Below are 19703 nucleotides of genomic sequence, written 5' to 3' on the forward strand. Positions count from 1 at the left end.
CACCACTTACTTAATTAAAAACAAGTTACACACTGTATTACATTGAACAATAAACTGTTAGAGGGAGTGCAATAGTTCTAACTACTAGAGTGTGTGGAGTTTTTCATACCAGATTGGCTATAGAAGAGATAGGGAAAGCATATTTAATCATGAAATTATTAGCCTAAAGTTACTTCCTTGATTACCACAAGACTATCTACATGAAAATAAAAAAGCTTTAAAGATGTTCAATACAAAACATACAATTTCAAAAGAGTGCTTTTCCTTACACTTGCACTGAGGTTGAGATAGAAGTGGGAGCAAGACCTGTTGAAAGCCTCTGGATCAGGAGTAAAAGGGGTAAAAAACAAGGGTGATGTCCTGGTAGGGATTTACTATAGACCACCTAACCAGGAAGAAGAGGTGGATGAGGCTTTATTAAACATCTAACAAAATCATCCAAAACACAGGAATTGGTGGTAATGGGGGACTTCAACTACCCAGACATCTGTTGGGAAAACAATAGACCAGGACACAGATTATCCAACAAGTTCTTGGAATGCACTGGAGACAGTTTTTTATTACAGGAGGTGGAGAAAACAACCAGGGAAGAAGCTATTCTGGATTTGGTTCTGACAAAATGGGAGGAACTAGTTGAGAATCTGAAGACAGAAGGTACCTTGAGTGAAAATGATCATGAAATGAGAGAGTTCATGATTCTAAGGAACAGTGGGAGGGAAAACAGCAAAATAAAGACAATGGACTTGAAGAAGGCAGACTTTAAATACAAAATGGTCTGTATGGATGTGCTATTAATATGCATAAATATGCTAGCCTATATAGTAAGTGTACCCAAAGATTTATGTGGGTGAGGGAATAAGATTTGGGCATGGAAGGTTGGGCACTGACATGAATATTCAGGATAGTGCCAGGACCCTATAAGAGGGCAAACCACTAAGCGGAGTTAGTTCTTTTAGTTCCTCTTTTGTTTAGCTACCAGCTTGGCTTTTGCAGTATAGCTTAGTTCAGGAGTGGGCAAACTTTTTGGGCCAAGGAACACATCTGGGTGGGGAAATTGTATGCAGGGCCAAGGCAAGGGGTTGGGGTGTGGGAGGGAGTGCGGGATGTAGGAGGGGGTGCAGGAAGGGGCTCAGGGCAAGGGATCGGGGTGCAGGATGTATGAGGGGGCTCAGGGCAGGGGGTTGGGGTGCAGGAGGGATGCGGAGTGCAGGAGGGGGCTCAGGGCAGGGGGTTGGAGTGCTGGAGGGATGTGGGGTGCGGCAGGGGGCTCAGGGCACGGGGTTGAGGTGCATAGGGGTGCAGGGTGCAGCAGGGAGCTCAGGGCAGGGGGCTTAGGGCAGGGAGTTGGGGGGGTGGGGTACAGGAGAGATTGAGGCTCCGGCATGGCAGCGGCGTGCACCGGGGCCAGGGCAGGCTGGCTCCCTGCATATCTGCCCCGTCCACAGCCCCACGCCGCTCCCGGAAGCGCTGCGGCCCCTGGGTGAGGTGGGGCGGAGGGCTCTGCGTGCACTGCCCTTGCCGCGCCTCCAGGTACCTCTCCCAAAGCTCCCATTGGCCGCGGTTCCCCGTTCATAGCCAATGGGAGCTGCAGGGGGCGGTGCCTGGAGGCAAGAGCAACGCATGGAACCCTCTGCCCCCCTGCCCAGGGGCCGCAGGGATGTGGTGCCGGTGGCGCCGCGGGCCAGATCCAAGGCGCTGAGGGGCCAGATCCAGCCCGCGGGCCGTAGTTTGCCCACCCTTGGCTTAGCTACTCTACATTTGACCCTTCTCTCCACCATCTCAGCATTGAGGAATCTGGATCATCGGACTCATTTGGTATGCCAGAGACAAGGTTAGTCCTTTGTCTTCCATCACCAGGTCCCCAAGGAAGGGTGTGAGTAGCTTTTGTAAGGAATGTTACCACAGGTACCCATAGAACTATATTATTCTTTCTGATTCTATGGTTTGGAGCTTTGATGACCTTTTCCTCGATTTTAATAAAAATCTCCAAAGCTTGGCTTTGTCCTCAGCAAGAATGTTCTTGCCACAGACCCTGAGAGTCCTTACAAAGTACAGGACTCTCTACATTCTCTAATTCTGTGGCTTGATTTCAGAACAAGAACCTGATTATCTTCTAGTCAGATCATTGACGGTCAACAGGACAATCCAGGGAATTATAGACCTGTCAGCTCAACTTCGGTACCCAGAAAGATAATGGAGTAAATAATCAATTTGTAAGCACCTAGAAGAAAATGAGGAATAAGTAACAGTCAATAAGGATTTGTCAAGAACAAATTATGTCAAACCAACCTAATATCCTTCTGTGACAGGGTAAGAAGCCTTGTGGATAGGGGGAAAAGCAGATTATGTAATATATCTCAACTTTAGTAAGGCTTTTGATGCTGTCTTACATGACATTCTCAGAGAGCTATAGCCTACACAAATCTACTATAAGATGGGTGCACAATTGGCTGGAAAACTGTACTCAGAGTAGTTATCAATGATTCACAATCAAGCTGGAAGGGCATATTGAGTGGGGTCCCACAGGAATCTGTTCTGGGTCTGGTTCTATTCAATATCTTCATAAATGATTTGGATAATGGGTATAGAGAATACACTTGAAGTTTGCGGATGACAACAAGCTGGGGAGAGTTGTGAGCACTTTGGAGGACAGGATTAGAATTCAAAATAATCTTCTTGACACACTGAAGAAATGATCTGAATTAAATAGGATGAAATTCAATGAGGACAAATACAAATCAACAGCACAAATACAAAATAAGAAATGACCACCTTAGGAAGGAGAACTGCAGAAAAGGATCTGGGGGTTATAGTGTTCCACAAACGAAATACGGGTCAGCAATGTAATACTGTTGCAAAAAAAGCGAACAACATTCTGGGTTGTATTAGTATGATAGTTGTAAGCAAGTTGAGAAGTAATTCTTCCACTCTGCTCAGCACTGAGAAGGCCTGAACTGGAGTACTGTGTCCAGTTCTAGGCACCATACTTAAGGAAAGAGGTGGACAAATTGGAGAAAGTCGAGAGGAGAGCAACAAAATTGATTAAAGGTCTAGGAAACATGACCAATACGGAAAGATTTAAAAAATGGGTTTGTTTAGTCTGAAGAGAAGACTGAGGGGCAACATAACAGTCTTGAAGTACATAAAAAGTTGTTACAAAGAGGAGGGTGATAACTTGTTCTCTTTAACCACTGAGGAAAGGACAAGAAGTAATGGGCTTAAGTTGCAGCAAGGGAGATTTAGGTTAGGAAGTTTTTCCTAATGTCTAACTGTAAGGGTAGCTAATCACTGGAACAAATTACCTAAAGAGTGTGTGGAATCTCCATCATTGGAGGTTTTTAACAACAGGTCAGACAAATGCCTGTCAGAGATATTCTAGATAATGCTTAGACCTATGGCAGTGCAGGGGACTGGACTAGATGACCTGTCAAGGTCCCTTCCAGTCCTACATTTGCATGATTCTATGATTCACATTAGTTCTTACTATTATGACTTCAGCGTTGGTATCATTTCGAAATCAGTTTACCTGATTTAAGGTATTAAGTCTCATTATTTCTTTTTCTGCATCTGTAAAAACAGCAACAAAATCAAATTATTTTTTGACAACCAGAAGATTAGGTCATTTAAATTGCTATACAGATTAAGTAGAAAAATCTTAGGGAACTAAAACCAAATTGATGTCTCCAAGCAATAAACCTGTATACTTCATCAGCATGCTCCTATCAGTGGGAAAAAACCCATAATGTAACAACACAACAGTATGATTCAGTTTTCATCACTTCGCAGCTAGATTCAAGCCAAAATGTTAGAACACAAGCAAAGTTACAGACACAGTCCATCAGTAGCTACTGAAATTTAGCTTTGAATGACTAAGTACTTAAGACTTTTATAAAACACCAAAAAAAATATTCAAAACGAAAGGATTACATATTTTACCACAACACAGACACTGCCTATAAATCACAAAGACAGCATTTTATTTTTGTGAATTACATTTCTAGAACATCAAAAAACAATTAATTATAATGGGAAAATATTAATTTAAATGTAACTCCTACTACTGAGTTTCTATAATGGTTACAAGCAAAAGCATATGCTTCTGTTACTTAAAAGTGGTCATTACTGTGGGAAACTCATGGCTAAACAGTCTCGTTTTGAAAGCAATTCCCTCACAAGAAACCCCAAAAAGCCCTATGTAGAAAAAGTTTACGGGGCAAGAAACACTACAAGGTTCTCCTCAGTCTCTTCTGGATTCTGCTGTCAGGAATAGGGTTTGTCCCCTGTGAAAGAATAAGGACTTCTGGCCCTGTGCTTTGCTGTTCTCTGGGAAACTACTGCAGAGGCTCCCTGGCTGGACCATCATGTTGCCAGGACTTCCCAGACTGAATGCCCTGGAAGCCCCTGAATGGTAGCTTCTATAAAATGGATAGAGCTCAGACAGTATTAACCCTTGAGCAGATCTACTTTGCGGAGCTGCAGCCCTCCCCCTCACACTTTGAGAGAAGATCTCTGGACCTGCAGAGAACTCTCTATGGGGTCTGTGGGAAAAAGCAAATACTGCTGCAGATAGGGAGATTCATATTCAGAGGGCCTCTGTGTTCAGATATCTACAGTATACCATACTTAGCCCAGGGTTTGCTGGGGGCAAGAGAAGTAAAACAAGAAGTGTCAGAGCAAGACAGCAAATGGATCCGAAGGACGGAAGTAAAAGAAAACAAGCCCAGGTTGATAAGGGAAGGCAACCCAAGCCAACAGGAAAGGTCATTTTTCATGTGCCATGCCATAATTTTAAATTGTTCAATTGTCATCTTTAGCTTCTCTTCTTTCCAGTGTAAATAATCTTAGTATTTTCAATAACATTTTAAGACCGGCCATATCTCTAACATTTGTCAGCCTCTCTCTACATGTTTTGATCTTAGCTGTATCTTTACAGGCTGATGCAAACAATATTAGAAACCATCATCATAAAACTGGCTTTTTTTTTTTTTTTAAATATTACGGCAAAACCGAGAACAAAAATTCCTGCTAGGCTCTAACCAGGCATCTTCACTAAGCTATCCAGAGACTTCTACCTCACTATCAGAGTAGTGCCAAGGTAGTCCTTTCAGATCTTGTTTTACTTGATCATTTCAGGGGTAAACCCTTTTCTAAAGTGGCTCTATTCATAGTTGTCACAATCTCATTTATTCATACTTCTTTTCCTAAAATGACTTCTCTCTATTTTTAAACGTGTAAAATATTTTGGATAGGATCTGAAAATCTCAATTGCTTCCTACCCAACAGTGCTTGTTGTAGTCTGAGCACTTCTTCCTCTGACGATGTCATCAGTGGGAGTTTTTTCCCCTGTTCTTTCAGAAGGGTCTCCTGTTCTGCAACATAATTTTGAAGCTTAATAAACTCAGATTTCAGTCTTTCATATTCTTGTGTTATTTGGCTGTTTTCCACCTTTACCAGTTCTCTCTCGTTCAGCAGGATTTTGTTCTCATTTTCTACAGAAGATAATTTCTCATTTAAATTTTTTACTTTATCCTCCAGTTCCTTCATATTCTGTGTGTCCTCTAGTTTTTCAGTTTGTAGGATTTGAATGTTCTTTTGCAGGTCGCTAATTTTAGAATGATCAGTGATTTCAATGCCTGCACCACCTGAAAAAGCACAAGAGATTGAGTTTAGACTAGTAACCAAAGTCAGCATTATAGAATTTTCTCCTGGAACAGCTACCAACTAAGAATTTTTATTCTTGAAAGGTTGGCAATGTTAAACAATAACTTTCGTGAAATGGAGGCACTCACTTCATCTACAGAAAGAGAGACATTTAGAAGAACAAATGTTTGAAGTATATAAAGATACGTGGTTTGCTTTAGAAGAGATATACCTCACAGCTGCTTACATTGATAACTATAAAATGGCAATTTTGAAACAAGTGAAGTGAGGCAGATATGGTTCTAATCACCAATAGTTAAAAAACTGACTTAAAGGGAAAAATAATCAAAAGTCATAACGAGTATCAAAAAATAAAGTTGTCTAGTCAGTCCTTCATACGTTCCTAAAACTATTTGACCAGAATACTGTTAGCTACCAGGTTCATTCCAGATCAAAGGACACTAGGTTTTGTGGTTTGTTGTTTTAATGTAACAGAGTTAATGACTGGTTGTCACGGGTTATAATAATTTGTATATTTCACATGTATTCATTTTAGTCAATTTTAAATTCTCAGGATTGTGGCTGAAAACTGGTAATCAGTACAAACATATTAGATTTATTTTAAGTTCCTGCAAGAATTAAAGAATGTTTTGATGACAATCATATGTTCTATAGACAAACACAACATTTAAATTCTCATTACATTTGGTTTTGTCATTTTATACATAAATCCTTAAATTTATAATTCAATATACAGTAAACAGTATTGACTTTTCCTCTAAAGGTTTAAATTAAAAATGTAAATTGCCAAGCATAGAAGCAAAGACACATTATTCTGCAATAAAACTCTCAGACTTTCAACCTAAAGGTCACGTTCAAGAGAAGTTGGGTTTTTATAGGTACCAGATATAATGTCCCTAAAACTTTAGGAGCCTCTGTATAGCCAGCGTAACTTATAATGCAAATCATTTATACAAGTTACAGAGTTCAAGAAGGCAGAAAGCCAAAATTTAGATAGAAGCTGCTAAAAGAAGACATGTTGCTTGTCCATTCATGACTACGTAGATTCTGAAAACAAGAATTTCTAGGATCTGCATCCAGACGATACCAGATGGGTGAAAACGCAATTTAGCAAGGATATGGTAATAGGTGAGTAATATCATACTAAGAAGTGTGAGAAGTATTTTGTCTTACAGCTGAGTCATTAGGCAAGAGATGCGTGGCTCATGCCTTTGATTTCACCCAAGACTCTTTAAAAGGATTGTTTTGAAAGAAGTCAGAAGACAGAGAACAATTTTAACAGGCATTAAGATACCATGAGTCAGTTCCCTACCACCTCTGGTTGAGACCTCAAAAGGTTCTTACATGGTGCTTCTGCTTAACTCTATATCTGAGGAGACACTGTCGGTTATGGAGTTTCTCTTTCATTCTGGGAAGGGACAGTTGTCATTGGAAGTACGTCTCTTTCCCAAAGGGTAACACACACTCTTTGGGTGGCATAGTTTTGATGAATCAATTACAAACGAAACTTACTAAGTTTAGATATGAACTTGTAAATGAGGCCCCCTTCAAAAAGAGACCCAATTAATAAGACATACAAACTTTCACTTCTATGCATCCAAAGATATCCCAGTACAAGAAAAACAGATAAAGGCACTTGTTGCTAGAAAGTGTTTTATCTACCAACCCATCCAACCAGGAACTTATACAGCCCTCATCACCATCAACTCTGACTTCATGTCATTCAGTGAGTGACCCATTTAGTATCTACTACTTGCCTCCAGAATTATTTTTTGTGTTGAAAAGTTTTCACTCTATTCTGCAGTCTCTTTCCAAATCAATATTGGATTGGAATCAAACATGTGTTGGCTTTATGGATTTAGTGCATACCACCTGCCTGAGGATATGGATGTAAGTAGATTATTAGGGGACAAATTAATGTCCAGGAGTTTAAAAAAATATCCCGCAGTGAGTACAAGTGAAGAGATATATCTGTTTCTCAGATAGTTTTCAACTCTAGTAGATTGGTAATAGCAGGAGAGAAGCCTTCCACACGTAGTAACCCCATAGCTCTGAAAAATTAATTTAACAGACTTGAAGAGTTTCTCACTCAGTATCTAGACCAGAATCTGTTGGTGGACAGCTGAAAGTCACATGTGCGTTTTCTTCTGAAGAGCAGCCATTAACAATGCAATTAAATGTGCTCAAGTCAATTATAACCAAACTAAAGATTTGCTAAATCCATATGAATGTATTGGACGTAGATTATACTGCTCATTTGTATGTGCATTTGATTTCTGAATAAAGTTCATTCCGTATAAAAGCTGAGGGTAACAGCCAATAAAATAGAATGTAATAAATACCTTGCTGTAACTGATTTTCAAGTTCTTCAATTCGCTCCTCATATTCACTTAATTCCTCCCGGTGCCGACGACTTATCTCTGCTAGTTTCTGTCGATGTGCATCCTGTAATACTGAAAGCTCATGCTGATGTTCATCTATATCTTGACTTAAATTCTGTTTCAGCTCCTAAAAAGTGTAATTGAAAAAAAAATATTTAGAATGCAGACACACAGTATGTATACATTTTAAAAGAATCTTTTTCTGCACCTGCAAAGATACTGCCAAATATTTTACACCAAAAATAAAACATGCCTGTTTAAAAATTATTTATTTATTCAATCAATCAATGTGGTTGGCATGGTACAAACTACAAAAATAAAAAGAGCCCCACCTCAAAGAACTTGTAATCTCAGACACATAGGAGATTGTATACACTAGGACAGGGATCGGCAACCTTTGGCATGCGGCCCATCAAGGAAATCCACTGGCAGGCCGACACGGTTTGTTTACCTGCAGCATCCGCAGGTTCAGCCGATCGCAGCTCCCACTGGCCACGGTTCACCATTCCAGGCCAATGGGGGCTGCGGGAAGCAGCGTGGGCCGAGGGATGTGCTGGCCACCGCTTTCCACAGCCCCCATTGGCCTGGAACGGCGAACTGTGGCCAGTGGGAGCTGCGATCGGCCAAACCTGTGGATGCTGCAGGTAAACAAACCGTCCCGGCCCGCCAGCGGATTTCCCCTGACGGGCCGCGTGCCAAAGGCTGCCGATCCCGGCATTAGGACATCCAGATGGTAGATGACTGGATTTTTTCTCCTTCACCACCACCTCACCTCTCACATACACACACTCCCACTCACACAGTTAAATTATAATCAGGTTAATATTGTCTCAAATGTCAAATAACTTGTATTTTCAGATCTACCACCTTGTTGCAATGACAGACAAAAAATCCCTGACCTCTATGAATGAAAATTCAGATAATATTTTTGTTTGGATGGAGAACTCATGTTAATTAGGAAACTCCAACCATTGATACGTCAGGGCTGCCAAGTAAACAGGTGAACAAGTTTCTTGAACAAGAAAGTAATGACAACAAAAATCTGTGTGTGCGCGTTTTTAATGGAATCATGAGCACAAAATGCTATTTTCCTATTTGTAACTGTACATGTTGTCTGACCACTTTTGTATAACACGACACTGTGTCCCATGGATGTGCATTTCTACTCTGATCTTTTCAGCACAGAGAAAAGTATAGCAATAGTGACACATACACCACAACCCCCCTACACTCCCAGGTAAAGCAATCCATAGCAGCAGTTAATAACCAGCTATGTTAAATCCCCTTAGCTTTTCTTCAGATCCTCAAGTCCCTGGAAGTGCCCACTCTGAACATTATCGCTTAAATAACAAAAGTACTTAGCACTTATAAAGCATGTCACATCTTCTAAGAACTTTACAAATACTGAAAGGAAAAAAATGTCATCTTGGAGCTTGACTGTAATGCAAAATTGAAAACAAAAACATTTATCAACTATAGGGATAGTTGGCAGTGTTCTTTCACCAAAAAAGTAACTTAGGGCTTGTGCACATGCCAAGTTAGTGCCTGGAAAGCCAGAATGTGAATCTACAGGGCACAAGCTTGCCATGCATTAACTCGCCCCGTGGACATTACTACAGTGCAGTGAAAGTGCCAAAGTACTATTCTACACTCCAGGACTTTTACTGTGTGGTAGCAGTGTCCACATAGTGAGTTAGTGTGTGGCAAGCTGATGCCCTGTAGATTCACATCCTGGGTTGCTGGGTACTAACTTTCCACGTAGACAAGCCCTTACCTTATGCAAACACAGGAATTTACTAACAGCCAGAATGTAGCCCACAACCTTAGCCTCAACTTACTCCTCTTTAAGCAACAAGAAAATTCAGCCTCACTAGGGAGAGTAGCTGGGACTATTCTTGAAAGAAGAATCATGGTCAATTCATTTGTACTGGTGAAAAAAATAACTTTTGCCACAAATGGCTAAAAAAATTAAGATATTGGATTGCTTCTACTTTGACAGAAAGCGGGCTCAATTCTGTAACCTGGACTCATTTTGGAAGAGATTCCACAACCTTGAGATTCTCACAGAGGGCTTAAACTTGCTCCCAAAGAAGTCAATGAGAGCGCTGCAACAGACTTCTTTTGGAGCAGGAGCAGGTCATAGGACTAGAGGCTGGCACTTGTTTTGGGAAGAGTTACAGTGTGTGGATTATTTACACCTTAGTAGACAAATGCAACATTACAGTACATCATAGAAGGCAAAAGAAAGACTAACTTTCTGAACCAGCCAGAGAGCAAAGTGTCACATCATTTGTGGAAAAGACTGGTCCACAATGAAAAGTACGTAAAAAGGGCTGCAGAGCTCACTCAGACTTCTGTTATACTTATTTAGAGCACTGGTTCTCAACCATGGGTATGCGTACTCCTGGGATACGCAGTGGTCTGCCAGGGGGTACATCAATTCATCTAGATATTTGCCTAGTTTTACAAGGCTACATAAAAAGCACTAGCAAAGTCAGCAGAAACTAAAATTTCATACAATGACTTGTTCATACTACTCTATATACTGTACACTGAAATGTAAGTGCAGTATTTATATTCAAATTAATTTATTTTATAATATGGTAAAATTGAGAAAGTAAGCAATTTTTCAGTAATATTGTGCTGTTGCACTTTTGTATTTTTATGTCTGATTTTGTAAGCAAGTCTGGTGAAACTTGGGATACGCAAGATAAATCAGACTCCTGAAAGGGATAGGTACAGTAGTCTGGAAAGGTTGAGAGTTACTGATTTAGAGCTTTTCCTAATTTGAAAGTTGCCTTAAGTATCCAAGACTGTGGGGAAGAGACAACTGCAACAATATACCTTCCTTCTAATCATATTTATAAATTCAATATTATAAGCTTATTGGAACTCTAGAAAAAATAGCTGTTTCTAGTAGTATAACTAGAATTCTGCATCCCCGGCAAGGTGCAATTAAATTTTTCACTTTTCAATACAGAAAAAAGGTGAGCACTATTTACTTACATAGGATAAATAATAAGGATGTAGTAACTAACATTTAATAGCAGCAATGCGTGATCAGGAGGAGCTTTCCTGTCATTCCCTGAACTTCTCCAGGTAAGTATTAATTACCAGGAAGTCTCCTCTCCATCATTCATTATGACTTACGTTAAAACACACAAATATGGGAGAAAAACAAACTAGAAAAATATAAGTTATACTAGATAATACACTTACTCTCACCTTACCATGTATTGAAAATAAAATTGATTTGATTTTCCAGCTTCATTGTAAGTATAAAAAATTATTTGTCTTATTTCACCATTTACATATGTATTTATATATGTATACCATGTAACATTACCAGTATATACCTTTACACCTATATAGTACATTAATAAGTTAACTTAAAAAACAGGACTCAGAACAAAATTACATCCAGGTATGCCCCTGTACAAAATATGTACCTTACAAATTAAGACCAAAATTTTTATGGTGTCTAAGTTAGCCATCAAGGGTCTGAAATTCAGAAGTGCTTAACACCTATAGTTCCCACTGACTTCACTTGGAGTTAGAGAGACTGGGGAAAGGGGTTGGGGAGGGAAAGCAATCTCAAGGTATCCCATGATGGGCATCCAAAAATTGAGGCACTACAAATCACTGGCTACTTTTGAAGTGTTGGCCTTAATCTTACAAACTTTATATTTTCAAGCCTATAATATTGTAACAAGCCAGTTGTATGACCAACCTGAGAGACACTCGTTCATCTAATCAATCAGAATTTTTTTTTAAATATAGGCGCGGTGTGGCAACATTTCGGTTATAAACACAATTACACCTCTACCCCGATATAACACGACCCGCTATAACACGGGTTTGCATATAGCGTGGTAACCCCAGGGCTCCGGCAGCGGGGCTCAGCCGGCGATTTAAAGGACCCGGGCTCCCCACAGCGGCCGTAGCCCAGGACCCTTTAAATCACTGCTGGAGCCCTGTCACCGCTACCCCAGAGCTGCGGCAGCGGGGCTTGGCAGGCGATTTAAAGGGCTCGGAGCTCTGGCTGCTGTGGGGAGCCCCAGGCCCTTTAAATCACCGTCGGAGCCCTGCCGCCGCTACCCCAGGGCTCCGGCAGCGGGGCCTGGGTGGCGATTTAAAGGGTCCGGGGCTCCCCGCAGCAGCCAGAGCCCCGGGCTCTTTAAATCACCGCTGGAGCCCTGCCACCGCTACCCCGATATAATGGGGTTTCACCAATAACGCGGTAGGGATTTTTGGCTCCCGAGGACCGCATTATATGGGGGTAAATGTGTATATTATATGCCAATATACTTTGTTTAGTACAAAGGACTTAGGCCCTGATAGTGCAAATACTTATGCATACACTTAACTTGATTCATATGAAACGCGACTGCAGGCATTGGGACTACACATGTAAATGTTTGCAGGACTGGGGGCTTAGCTGCAAATTATAAAAAATGTATGTGTGTGGGTTGATTTGTGAAAACTGTCACCTTACTTTGATAATATTTTGCAGCTTGCAGATTTCACTTTGATCAGCATTATTTGTTCCTTGTACTCTGGAAGACTAGATAAAAAAAGAAAAATAATACTTTAGTTTGGGAAATAAATTGAGATAAACAATGGTTTATTTTCCTTTGAGCACTTCAACAGCAAATAATTCTTAATAAAATAGAAAATGCAAGGACACTAAAAGTACTTACTAAAAGTAAGTAAGCCTCTATCACAACATTCAAACATAGGTAAAAGGTAGAATCGTAGAATCATAGAATATCAGGTTTGGAAGGGACCTCAGGAGGTCATCTAGTCCAACCCCCTGCTCAAAGCAGGACCAATTCCCAACTAAATCATCCCAGCCAGGGCTTTGTCAAGCCGGGCCTTAAAAACCTCCAAGGAAGGAGGTTTTTAAAGAACCTCTTAAGAACCTTTTAAAGGAGGTAGGTAAAGAAAAAAATATAAAATAGCATTTCTCTATTGAAACATAAGAACAGCTATTGGATTTCTTTGTGCACAAATTTCACAGTATATTGATTGCATTTATGACATGCTAGCATATTTAACAGTTTCTTGCATTTAAAGAAAACCTACATATTCACTGTATTTTAATTCCAGTATACATAACTGTAGATGCTATGGACACGAGTAATATCACTGAAATCAAACGCACTAGTTGCTTGAGTGAAGATCAGTCACATGAGTAAGAGTTTGCAGGATTGGGCTCTACTTGATCACAGTAATGAGAATTTTTATAACTGACAGAAAATGAAGATAAGTGGTAAGGGAAAATTACAGATGGTAAAATTTATAATAAAAATTTGCAACTACAGTATCACTTTGTGCATTGGCAGAGTAGTAATTTACAATCAATAGCACAAACAACAAGAGAAAAAGTACTTTTTAGAAGCCTATATATGAAAATCCCCAAAGAAGTTATAATATTTTGGGTTGAACCCTTGTAAATGCTTAAGAAACTCTTTGCCTAAATAGGACTCTTGATTAATTGCAGTTAACTCACGCGATTAACTCAAAAAAATTAATTGTGATTAATCACATTGTTAAACAATAGAATACCAATTGAAATTTATTTAAAATATTTGGATGTTTTTCTACATTTTCAAATATATTGATATCAATTACAACACAGAATACAAAGTGTACACTGCTCACTTTATAGAATTATTTTTGATTAAAAATATTTTCACTGTAAAAATGATAAACAAAAGAAATAGTATTTTTCAATTCACCTCTTACAAATACTGTAGTAGTGCAATCTCTTTATCATGAAACTGCATATGTAGATTTTTTTTGGTTACATAACTGCACTCAAAAACAAAACAATGCAACACTTTAGAGCCTACAAGTCCACTCCATCTTACTTCTCATTCAGCCAATCGCTAACACAAACAAGTTTGTTTACATTTACAGGAGATAATGCTGCCCACTTCTTATTTACAATGTCACCATAAAGTGAGACCAGGCATTCACATGGGACTTTTGTAGCCGGCATTGCAAGGTATTTACGTGCCAGATCTGCTAAACATCTGTAGGCCCTTTCATGATTCGGCTGCCATTCCAGAAGATATGCTTCCATGCTGATGAGGCTTGTTAAAAAAAGAATGCGTTAATTAAATTTGTGACTGAACTCCTTGGGGGAGAATTTTATGTCTCCGGTTCTATTTTACCCACATTGTGCCATATATTTCATGTTATAGTAGTCTCGGATGATGACCCAGCACATGTTCATTTTAAGAACACTTTTGCTGCAGATTTGACTAAACGCAAAGAAGGTACCAATGTGAGATTTCTAAAGATAGCTACAGCACTCAACCCAAAATTTAAGAATCTCTTCCAAAATCTGAGAGGGATGAGGTGTGGAGCATGCTTTCAGAAGTCTTAAAAGAGCAACATTACGATGCAGAAACTACAGAACCCAAACCACCAAAAAAGAAAATCAACCTTCTGCTGGTGGCATCTGACTCAGATAATGAAAATGAACATGCATCGGCCCGCACTGCTTTGGATGGTTATCGAACAGAACCCTTCATCAGCATGGACGCATGTCCTCTGGAATGTTGGTTAAAGCATGAAGGGACATATGAATCTTTAGCATGTCTGGCATGTAAATATCTTGCGAGGCCAGCTACAACAGTGCCGTCAGAACAAACACCTGTTCTCTGTTTCAGGTGGTATTGTGAACAAGAAGCGGGCAGCATTATCTCCTGAAAATGTAAACAAACTTGTTTGTCTGAGCGATTGGCTGAAGTGGGACCAAGTGGACTTGTAGGCTCTAAAGTTTTACATTGTTTTACTTTTGAATGCAGTTATTTTTTGTACATAATTCTACATTTGTAAGTTCAACTTTCATGATAAAGAGATTGCACTATAGTATTGTATTAGGTGAACTGAAAAATACTATTTCTTTTTTACAGTGCAAATATTTGCAAGAAAAATAAATATAAAGTGAACACTGTACACTTTGTATTCTGTGTTATAATTGAAATCAATATATTTGAAAATGTAGAAAACATCCAATAATATTTAAATAAATGGTACAGTATTCTATTATTGTTTAATTGTGCAATTAATTTTTTTAATGGCATGATTAATCGTAATTAATTTTTTTAATGGCTTGACAGCCCTACTTATAAAACATTTTTACAGATTTTAAGGGGGTGGGAGAGGCTGTATTATTAATATAACGCGAAGAGTAAAGAAATTCAGTCTCCGTAACTAAGTCTTACTATGGCTCCTTTTCTCAGAAAGTAAAAATAATATTTAGAATTTATATAGTGGTATATATTTTTCAGATCACCATCTACAGGTTAGTTAATCTTTACATCACTTCTGCAAGGCAGGTCTTTATGTATTACCAATTTTTTACAAATGGACAACAGTGACTGAAAGGTACCAAGGGTCACCAACCAGCAAAACCAGAATTAGAATGTATTAGTGCCTGTGGTGATTAATGCAGCGCAACTACGGCACCACAGCTATGCCAGCATAACCCTGCAGTGTAGACATAGCCTGCACCAACAGAAGGGGTTTTTCCATTGCTGTAGGAACACCACCTCCCTGAGCAACAGTAGTTAGGTCGCTGGAAGCACTCTTCCATCATCCTAGTCGTGTCTACATTGGGGATTAGGTCAGCATAGCTATGTGGTATTCAGGGATGTGGATTTGTAACACCCTTGAGCACAGCAGCTATGTCAACCTAAATGCTACTTCTCTACATATAATTGCTGAACATGAACTTGAACATGACTGGCTTCAAGAGTGACCAATTCACTCAATGTACTAAATATAGGGAAAAATCACCCACCTGTGCTATCAGCATCCAGTGGTCAACCTCAGATTCAAGTCTAGAAACTTCATTGGACAATCTGTTTATTTCTTGCTGGGACCAGATTACATCTCCAAAGTCCATGTCATCCCCTTGAAAACCTGAAGAATGATGTCTAACCACTGGAACAAAGGAAGCTGATGTAGTGGTTGGTGGCAAAACACCAGCTCCTAACTGTGCTGACTGAGCAGCTGTCTGCAACTTCTGCAATTGTTCCTGTAGTGCATTCTGTCTAGCTTTTAGATGGCTGATTTCAACCTAAATATATAGAATACAGTGCATGATTTTAGTAAGAAGAAAATCTCAAAGTATATTCACTTTATCTCTTGTAAATAGATGAAATTTAAACCTGATATTTGTATTCTCATCTGACATAAAATTACTGAGGTCTCCTTGTTCTTTCACTAGGAAAAAAAAAAAGTGTTTTCTCTCCAACTCAATGGAGAGGAATGTTCTTGACTGGCCTCTTATAAAGCAAGGACTCTTGTAAAAACTGCTTCTAAAAATTATTCCTTTACCATTTAAACACTAGTCAGCTAAAGGCACCATATAAGCAAAGTATCCGCACTGCCCCTTAAAAAGAATGCTTCCCTTGTAAATAAAGGTTTTGGGGGTATTTAGCAGGCAAATGTACCTAAATTCTACAGCAAGGCTTCTGAGTGCCAAGTCCCACAACACAGTTAAATATAAAAGTGGTAGATTTTTTAATTAAATATTAAAATAAAAGCAACCAGTACAGGGTTCCTCAGGTTATTTATTTTGATATTAAAATTGAGCTTATTTTATACTCCAACTTTTCAATGTATTGCTGGTTTTGCATTCACATCACACTATATTAAAGAAGTCACTCTTAGAGCGAAAGAAAATTGTTTACACTAAGATACAGAATGGACAAAATACTACAAATATCCAGATGTTGCTTTTCCAACTTCAATATGTCCTTTCCTATGCATGTACAAATCAAGGGTCTGATCCTGCTCTCACTGAAGTCAATGGGAGATCTGATATTGACTTCAATGGGTGCAACACACGTCTCAAAGATATTCTTTCTGCTAAAAACCCATTCAGTAAAAGCAATTTTTATAAATGCGTTGATAGTTTTCCTTGTTTAGAAGACTCTAAAATCTCACATTATACAGTTGCATGCATAGAGGATTACTTTATGCCCAAAAATCCACTTTCCAGAGCTGCGAATGCTGATCCTGTCCCATTTTTAAGTCTACACTTAAACCAAATGAACATCTGAAAGAACAATAGAAATAAACACTTTTAAAGAGAATTTTCTCTTTCTTACCTATCCTTCCAAAAAGCGTGATTTAGGACTATAAAATAATTTATAATAATATGTGGTGGTTAATCTACTCTGTTGTTCCTTAATGGTAATAAAATAGGGAGAAACTGTGACATCAGACAAGATATTTCTGAGGCTATTTAGATCAATAGCTACATTATATTAAGTCATCTGGCAGGTGTAAGTGTCAACTAATGTCACATGATTTGGAAGCATTTTGTGAGTGATCGAGACAATCTGTACATTTATAAATGAGCAACAGCATAAATGAAAGGATGAGCAATAGGGTACTTTGTACCATGATGAACGGTCTGCTTGCCTCTGACCTTTAGAGATTGTATAATAGATATCTTTATCTCTTCAATAAGTATACAAACAAACTTAATGTAGTACATTTTTGTTAACGAATACAGACATATATTTCCTGAAATTATTTATGCTGCACTGTACCTCTCTTTGCTGCAGCTGATTTCGGTACTCTATGGACAACTGCTTTATCTGAAGCTCTGCTGCTTCATGCTTTTCTTCTAGATCACTGCAAACCTTCTTCAGTCTCTCATTCTAGAAAAGTGCAAAGTGACTATTAATAAATGTAAAAAACTAAAGCTTATGTTCCTAAGGAATTTGCTAATGGGAGAAAAAATTAAAATAGCTATGTTGCAGACTTCCCATGTTGTCCTACTTTACTCTTTCAAACTTAAACACCTCTTTGAAATTTAAAATACCGCATATAAAAATCTGGATTGAGGGTTATAGGCTGGAAATTACACCTTCTAGATTAGTTCTGAGGATGGATCTAGACTGTTCTCAGTGGTACCAGATAACAGAACAAGGAGTAATGGTCTCAAGTTGCAGTGGGGGAGGTTTAGGTTAGATATTAGGAAAAACTTTTTCACTAGGAGGGTGGGTGAAGCACTGGAATGGGTTACCTAGGGAGGTGGTGGAATCACTTTCCTTAGAGGTTTTTAAGGTCAGGCTTGACAGAGCCCTGGCTGGGATGATTTAGTTGGGAATTGGTCCTGCTTTGAACAGGGGGTTGGACTAGATGACCTCCTGAGGTCCCTTCCAACCCTGATATTCTATGATTCGCGGCCAAGTCTGAAATGCAAACCCAGCTATTCATAAAGCATCTCCTTATCAGCCAGAAAAATGCTGAAACTTAAAAGAAACCTAGACTTGAGACCATATCAGAGCCAGGAGCTATTGTTACATTTCAAGGTCCCACTGTCTGACATGAACAATATCAAAGTGGAGAAGGCAATCAATGTAAGAGGTGATAAATCTACAACACACATGTCCATGCCCACTAAACAAATCTGGCCCTCTGAATGTGATGATGGATGGTCACCAGGCTGAAAAATTGGGATTTAAACATCATTGTCACCCTCATTTCTAGAGTGAGCTTTTTTTTTTTAAATCATATTTCTAATATGTGTAGAAACAATCAAAATCGCCCTGATCAGCATCCCTTTATTTCTCCTAATTACCTGCATTCCAGAATTGCTTACCTCCAATCTCTGTGATGCATGAGTACTTTCTATTTCTCTTAGCCTAGAACTGGATACTTGGAGTTCTGTTGGTGCATCTGAAAGATTTAAAAAAAAAAATAATCACTCACATTGTGCTCATCTGAATTGGCTGTGACAATTCCCCAGGAAGAGACACAAAATAGCATTCTCAGGTAAAGAGGATATTTTAAAGTCTTTATTTGGCTTAGTTACATATTATTACTCCATAAATGTATTAGTTATTTTCCTTTCTATCTTTTAAAAACATTTTATGGACTACAGTGCAAAAAACCACTTCAATTCAGGATTTTGGAATATTTTCTGTTATCTAGGCTTTTTTTAAAGAAACTTCTTGGAACCAATGGCAAACTGTAACAAACTGTAAATTTATTCCTGTTGCATCTAAAACTACTATTCTAATCTGAAAATATTTAAATGTTCTATTTTACTGTACCCTTTATAATTTTAAACACCTCAATGAAATTCCTCTTATCATATTTTTGCAACACAAAACATATAAATCTCAAGGTTCCTCTAAATTTTTGTCCCACTTCTTTGAGCTTTTTTAAATTTGCTATACCTTTCCTGAAGGGAGACAACCAAAATTAGAAAAAGCACAGTACTATAGATGAAGGTACATTAGGAACCTTTTGTTATTTTAAGTGCTCAAAAGAGCTTACAATCACTTGTGGTGGAACAGCATTTCTGCCCAGTCTAAGGCCTTGGTTACACTTGCGAGTTACAGCGCCGTAAAGCCGCCCCCAGCGCTGTAACTCACTCCCCGTCCACACTGGCAAGGCATTTGCAGCACTGTATCTCCGTGGCTGTAGCGCTGCATGTACTCCACCTCCCCGAGAGGAATAGCGTGTATTGCGCCGCCGCTGCAGCGCTGCGGCGCCAGTGTGGCCGCCCAATGCGTTGTGACTGGCCTCCAGAAGTATTCGGCAGTATCCCACAATGCCTGTTCTAGCCACTCTGGTCATCAGTTCAAACTCTACTGCCCTGGCCTCAGGTAACAAACCATG

The 19703-nt window shown here is 39.1% G+C and overlaps 1 protein-coding gene across 4 annotated transcripts in view; it reads right to left on the reverse strand.

Annotated features, from left to right (window-relative positions):
* The window catches only part of TRIP11 (thyroid hormone receptor interactor 11), a 79630-nt gene that overhangs the window by 52173 nt on the left and 7754 nt on the right, over window positions 1-19703 (reverse strand). For 2 of the 4 annotated variants that reach the window (XM_026651297.1, XM_026651300.1), the window contains exons 2-8: window positions 18679-18755; window positions 17621-17731; window positions 15859-16137; window positions 12538-12606; window positions 8004-8169; window positions 5277-5642; window positions 3527-3567 (exon numbers count right to left, since the gene is read on the reverse strand). In XM_026651297.1, coding sequence (XP_026507082.1) covers window positions 3527-3567; window positions 5277-5642; window positions 8004-8169; window positions 12538-12606; window positions 15859-16137; window positions 17621-17731; window positions 18679-18755 — 1109 coding nt within the window. The remainder of the gene's footprint in view (window positions 1-3526; window positions 3568-5276; window positions 5643-8003; window positions 8170-12537; window positions 12607-15858; window positions 16138-17620; window positions 17732-18678; window positions 18756-19703) is intronic. The other 2 variants (XM_026651298.1, XM_026651299.1) reach the window with 2 other exon arrangements.

This window comes from Terrapene carolina, unplaced genomic scaffold (genome assembly GCF_002925995.2).
Source record: "Terrapene carolina triunguis isolate 2854851 unplaced genomic scaffold, T_m_triunguis-2.0 Scaffold96, whole genome shotgun sequence".
Classification (NCBI taxonomy): Eukaryota; Metazoa; Chordata; order Testudines; family Emydidae; genus Terrapene; species Terrapene triunguis.